The sequence below is a fragment of the Argiope bruennichi genome, chromosome 3 (assembly GCF_947563725.1).
Source record: "Argiope bruennichi chromosome 3, qqArgBrue1.1, whole genome shotgun sequence".
Taxonomy (NCBI): domain Eukaryota; kingdom Metazoa; phylum Arthropoda; class Arachnida; order Araneae; family Araneidae; genus Argiope; species Argiope bruennichi.
This window is the reverse complement of record NC_079153.1, coordinates 23691540-23698155: the sequence shown is the minus strand read 5'-3', so window position 1 is coordinate 23698155 and position 6616 is coordinate 23691540. Positions and strand designations below refer to the sequence as shown.

Genomic DNA, 6616 nt, shown 5'->3' with positions numbered 1-6616 from the left:
AACTCAGAAATGCAATGACTTAAATGTTTCTAATTTGATATGTAATTTTGTGACGTTAAGTGCAGTTTTATGAATAATTGTTGCTTCAATCAGTTGAAAATAAAGCCTCTGAAACCCAAATTTGATTTTTGGATACTTTTGACCGCATGCTAGGGATTAATCGCTAAAGCACTCGCCAAGAATCAACGATAAATTCAATAAAAATGCTAAATTCACGCTAAAAGTTAATACTTTGTTTTTTATTGTACGCCAATGTCATACAAAAGTATGCTAGAAAACTCTGAGGTGACCACTACCCCGATTGATAAATAACTAGTCATTAGTTTTATTAATAAAAGCATGCATATAAAAAGGCTTTTTTTTTATCTTTAATAACAATGTACTTTTTTAAAAAAAATATTATTTTTTAAATCCTTTCATGAATTAAAAATTAACGAGTTTTTTTTATTTATCATTCATATTTTTTTGAAACTGGGGCCTTTTCTCTACGTTTGTACCTCGAAGCCCAAAGGGTGACAATGTCGCGAGTTTTAATATCGGTGTTTAATAAAATTTCTGTTTTCCATCAGAAGAGCCCCGATTTTCTTCTAATAACTGTTCCGAGAAATCTCGATTTCTTCTGACACATTTCGCATGAGGACAGGGTGGTCGGATCGGAAGTTTTATCTCTTGCGCGCCGATAATCTCTGAAGTGGGAGTTCAGAGGTCAGTCGAAACCTTCGAACATTCGTCACCTATTGATTGCCTTTTGCAGAGAACCGTGTCTTGTGGGACACGGGTTTTTATTTTTTTCCAGCTTCGTCCCAGTTTGGTTATACATTATGGAACTGAAAGTGTTTTTCACAGTCCTCGCAGTTCTGACCTTGGCTTTGTTAAAGACAACACGAGGTAAGTACCTCATATATCTTGTATGATAGTTTTGTTTGGATCATATTTTCTTGAAATCAATAGCTAATAGAAAAAGAAACGTAAAAGTCAAAATTTGTTTAGTATACGTAATATGACTTACTTCAGATTTGTGGGATACTGTCATAATAAATGAAATTCTGAAGGAATATTGAAGCTATGCTCTAAAATATATATTACTATATAAGTTCTACGTAGTTCGATTTTTCATTTTTATGTTTCAACAAAAGTGGTATAAATTTGTGTAATAAATACAAAGGAATAATATATATTGAATTTTATTTCCAGTTAAAATTAATCAATAGAAATCGTAGTTGTTAATTTAAAATTTCTCTACTACAGACTTTTCTCTTCCAGTAAAAAAATTGTTAATAAGCAGTGATTAATAATTAATTAATAAAAATGCATGATAAATTAAATATGAATATATAATATGAATTAATGAAATTAAATTTGAATATAAAGTTAAAGGAATTCATTTAATACATAGAATATAACATTAAAAGTTCAAAACGATGCATGCAATATAAAAATGTGGTATATTTTTGTTTTGATATCAGTAAATTTATAGGATACAAATTGCTTTTAACTAAAAGAACAATTATACTATCGGGCAATTCTTTTCTTTAATACGTTTTTCAAAATCTTTGTAAATGTACTATAATTCATTGCTTTAGTTATTTGATTTGTATTCATTTGCGTTGCGACGATATAAAATATATTTTGTGTATGAACGTTTGCTTTGATATATGAATAATAATAAATTTTATAATGATGCAATGTTTGAGACTTAGAGGTTCAAATTTCCTTTAAATTTTTCAATCTCTTTGATTCAAAAAATAATTTTTTTCATTAATTTTTCATCTCACAAACGGACATCATAGTAAACCGATAAGCAAAAATAAACTGAATACAATCAATTAATAAAATGGTGACTATTACTACTATAAAAATATAAATTTTTAGTATAAACAAAAGGATTCTAATTGGTCACAGCTTAAAATAAATTAATTTTATGAAATTTTACAAAATTTATGAAGCTACTTAATAAGTCAAAAATAAAAGGGCATTCTAAAAATAGTATTATTTAAAAACTATTGCATATAAATGAAGATTAAATTCATTTTAAACTTTCGATTATTAATTCATTCATATGTTATATAATGCATTATGTTCATATTCCTTCTAGAGTTTGTATCATTACATCATAATGAGGTTTATCGTTAACTGTATTCAAGCTAGATTAAATATAGATAGATTAAAACGATGAAATATTTACATTGTTAATTTAGCAACAGGCAAATGAATTAAGGTGAATGCACACGTGATTTGAGTTCTATAACTAACTTCATGAGCTTGTTCTTTTCTCTTTTAAACGACAAGTTACAAATAAAAAGAAAAGTAAAGGTGATTCGAATCTTCAGAATCTTCTTCGAATTTTTCGATGTTCCAACATTAAAACATGGCAAAGTTTTAGGTTTGATTCGCCAATTTTTCGATGTTAAAATCTTTAGTCTAAAACATCGTGACATAACAAATTTTAGGTTTGATTCTTCAGTTTTTATTTTATTTTTTAAATTTATTTATAATTAAGTGTCAGTGATAACATTCATACAAAATATATTTAATAATATCGGAACATGCTTGAATATAAGTACATAATACTAAATAAAATGAATACTAAACAAACTAAATTAATGAAAAAATTAAACAAAATTAACACTTTTTAATGTTTAATTAAACTTATTAAAACATTAAAAAGTGTTGTTCTGAAATATGCATAAAAATATTTTTAAAATTATTAAACGTATAGAAAAATATTATACAGATGTAAAGTGATGCATCTGTTTTAATCTGTTTTGAATTTTAGTGATGTAAAAATATTTTTGCTTTTATATTCCGAAGTTGTTGACAATAAACGATAAAATTTTGATTTATTTTTAATTAAAAATCTAATTAGAATTTTGAAGAAAAAAAGTCCTTCTTGATGAGCAATTTTACCCAACAAATAATCACGAGCAAAAATCTGTAACTCTAACTCCAAAGCTGCTTCTTGTAAAGAATTTTGCATGATTTTTAAACCATGCATCCCATATTATTCATATCGTATGACGGAATTCACGATTAGTATATCGACTTATAAACATTATCATGTTTAAATTCCTGTTAACAAGCCGGAAGATCTAGATAGATTCGTTTTGTCGAAGATATAAGGAAAAGAAACGCATCTTTCTCCAACCACTCTTTTTTTTAGGACTGGAGTTTCGAAAAGAGGTATACGCGCGCATAGGTTAACACGTTGAGTGCACGCCAGTCACCGGTGACTGATTGTATACTTTCCGTTCTGTCTGGTGACTATTGAGTGATCAGTCACTATTCACTGACAGTATAATCATTGTTCGGACTGCATTAACCATGGTTGACAGGCAGTGTAGATTTATAAAAAATGTATTCTTTTAATAAATTTTAATCTGGACTTCACAAAATAATTCACCTAAATACATGCAGTCTTATTGCATGCAACTTTATATAGATCTCTGGCTGTCAGTATATCAAAGAAATAGGATATGGTGGGCTAGAGATGAAAAGAACGTCTATATAGGTGCTGAGAAATTTTTGAATTTAAGAGCTGAAAATAGCTTTTCAGTCCTCGATTTCTAAGGGATTGAGTGTAGATGTTTTCTATTTTGATGAGGGGGATAATTCAAGTTCATATCATCTTTCAATCTTCGATAGTAAGGGAGTTGAGCGGAATTAAGTATATGTCGGTTTCGAGATATACGTTTCAAGAAGAGAAAGTCTAGTAGAGTTTTTAAATATTCATAAAACAATTTATTGTGCATAGCAGCTCGCTATTATCAAAAAAAAGTTCTTAAGACATGAAATAAACAATTAACCATAATCATTTATACGCACTTTCATTTTATATCAAAATTTACCAGTCTTATTATATGCATATTCATTTTATGACGTCCCTATTTACATTTCACTTCTCTTCTTTCACTTATGCCAATAATATATTATCCTGTTCTCTTTATATCCTCAAGACCCGTCTGTGAATTCAGCCTAGACTTTTATCCTTCTTATAGCATATACTTCGGCTCAGGTACAGTCAAAATTGCTCTATAATTATCATGTGAGTAAACCACAATGAAAGGTAATTTCGTATTAGGAAGATGTCTAATAAAGTGTTAATTCCGCAAGTTTACAGTATTCTTCTATTTTAAGATATGATTTGAAGTCAAAGAAAGTCTATAGGATGTTGTACAGAACCAAACTATGTTCTGCTAATGCTATAAAATTCATCCAAATTTATTCAGAATTGCCTTTCCTATCGGCAGTTTTTTTTTATTGTTGTTGTTTTGATTTCAGTATTTTGATGTTTCCCAGCTAATTAACGTCCTCTTTAGAAGCAAAACTAGACTTCTTTTGGAACGGACCTCATCATTTTGAACCATGTTGAGATGACGGGAACGATATTTGAATTGGTACACCTCCTATCCTCCTCTTTTTCCTTTGCATTTCATAGTACAAAGAAGAAAACTGAGAATGTGCTTAGAAAAAAAATACCATTTTCGGTTAACAGATTTGGTCATTTGATGCAGATATGGTAATAACGATATGCTATTTTTGTTGTGATGGACGTATACCAAACTTCACTGATCTAGATCTTGAATTCATTTGATTTTAAGCTATGTGAATATTAATTCTGTGTTTTCTTTCATACATGGAAAAAGGCCAAAATCTCGAAAATAATTTTTTTTTGTCTGCAGCAATCATGTATATAATAAACATCTTAATTTAAGAAAAAGTAATTTTAGTGCTACATATGATTCATCTTTATCCTTTGAATATATTCTCATAAAAAGCAATGAAATAAAATTTCCTAACTTTGTAGAGTTATGTTTCTGAACTGACTCATTCGGGGGTGAAAAAAAGAATATAAATAATAATTTTTCCTTTTCTAGAAGGACGTTAGAAATTATTAGAAGCAAACTTTTATATTAATAATGATAAGCATGATAAGAAAAGTGGGATTGGAATGAGAAATGCAAAAAAAGAAATAAAGTAACATTTAAAATCTGTTTCAGGCTAAAATGTTTTCATAGTTTAGAGTAACTGTGGCATTATGTCATAAATTACTGCGGTTTCCCAATAACAGCTACAAATACAGTTAGTAAAGTTTTGATTTAAGATAATTAGGTTTAATTCAAACGAAAGTATAATTTACACTCATCTGGTTTTCAATAACTTGTAAATTCCAGATTGGAGGATCAACTTCAGAATCGGGTTATTTCAACATGATAAAAACGAAGTTTAAACTTGTTATCCTTGAACAACCTATTTCTGCTATTAATTAGAGAAATTTCAGAAGGAAAATTACATGAGATTCATAATTTGAATAGCTTTAAAACAACAAGTTAATCTAAAGATAAATCTTACAACTCATTGTTTAAATCATGTAATTTAACATGATTTTAAATGCTAGTCATGAGATTCGATTACAATAACTCGGAATAGTGCAGATAGCCACCGCATAGAGTTCTGTTGTATTGATATATTTAACATTTGGAATGCGACAGCTTTATTAATGAGAGATAAAAGGTAAACAAAACAAGAACAAAAAAAGCACACTAAATTTTACTTTAGAAATTTATAATTTAAGGATGTTTTTAACTTTCAAAATAAGTCATGTCTTTTTTTTAAGCGAGCTTTATTTTAAATTATGACAGCTACCAATCCTTGCTTTGCTAATATGTTAAAGGATTACAATAACTTTTTTCGGTGATATATAAATTTTAAATTTCAGTTGTTTCTTAACATAAAATGAACTGAAACAATGAAACTTTTTCTTTGAAATGTTAAAGTAATTATGTTCTAACGCATTTTTATAATTCATTACTGTATTCATTAGATTAGATTAGATACGTAAAGTCACAAAAGGATGGATTATAAAAACAAACCAATTTATTTCTTTTATCTAATCTGTTTCATTAAAAGTGTTTTTTCAATCAAAGAATCTTAAAGAATTCAATCAACTACTCAAATGTAATCAACCATCTGACAACATTTCTTCCAGATACAAAATATTGTAACGAAACTTGTTCTAGCTTGGCGTGGAGTGAATAGCTCAGTGGTAGAATGCTATGAATTAAAAGCGACAGTTCGCAAATTCGTATCTGACTGCAGGCAAGTTGCCTAAAAAATTGTGTTGTATTTTATTATTTTTCTGATATTTTTCGTTTGCTCTAGAATGTTCTTATAATTTCTGTATCTTTCTAAATCTGGAAGATTCGAGTCATTTTCGTCTTGTGGATAAAAACAGATATAAGGTTTAGTTCTTTGAATAAAGTCTCGAGTTGAGATTAGCCAGCGTTATTTTTTATTTTAGTTAACACATGGTTTATCTAGGCAACAATATTGTCTAAAGCTTAGACCTAGCACCCTCCTATTGTTTCCACAGCAGATTACATCGTGATTACTATATGTGTTTTAAGCCTAAGAATTGCATTCAACCCAATGTCTCTGTAATAGTGATAGTAAAGTGCTATGGGTTAAGTAATACGTATTACGACAAACAAAACTCGTAATTTAGGATACTTTCTAGAAAATTGGTTTTCATTATGTAGTGCGTAAAAGAACTAAAAATTTTTCAATTTAATTTTGAAAAACATTGTAAAAATTTGTTCAACAAATTCTAAACACTTTA

General features: G+C 28.4%; 1 protein-coding gene across 4 annotated transcripts in view; it reads left to right on the top strand.

Moving 5' to 3' along the window:
* The first annotated feature begins 683 nt into the window (after positions 1-683).
* LOC129963031 (fibulin-1-like) overlaps positions 684-6616 on the top strand; it is an 87896-nt gene continuing 81963 nt past the window's right edge. For 2 of the 4 annotated variants that reach the window (XM_056077041.1, XM_056077039.1), the window contains exon 1: positions 688-888. In XM_056077041.1, the coding sequence (XP_055933016.1) occupies positions 822-888 (67 nt within the window). In that variant the 5' untranslated portion in view covers positions 688-821. Of the gene's footprint in view, positions 889-6616 lie in introns of all 4 variants that reach the window. The other 2 variants (XM_056077038.1, XM_056077040.1) reach the window with 2 other exon arrangements.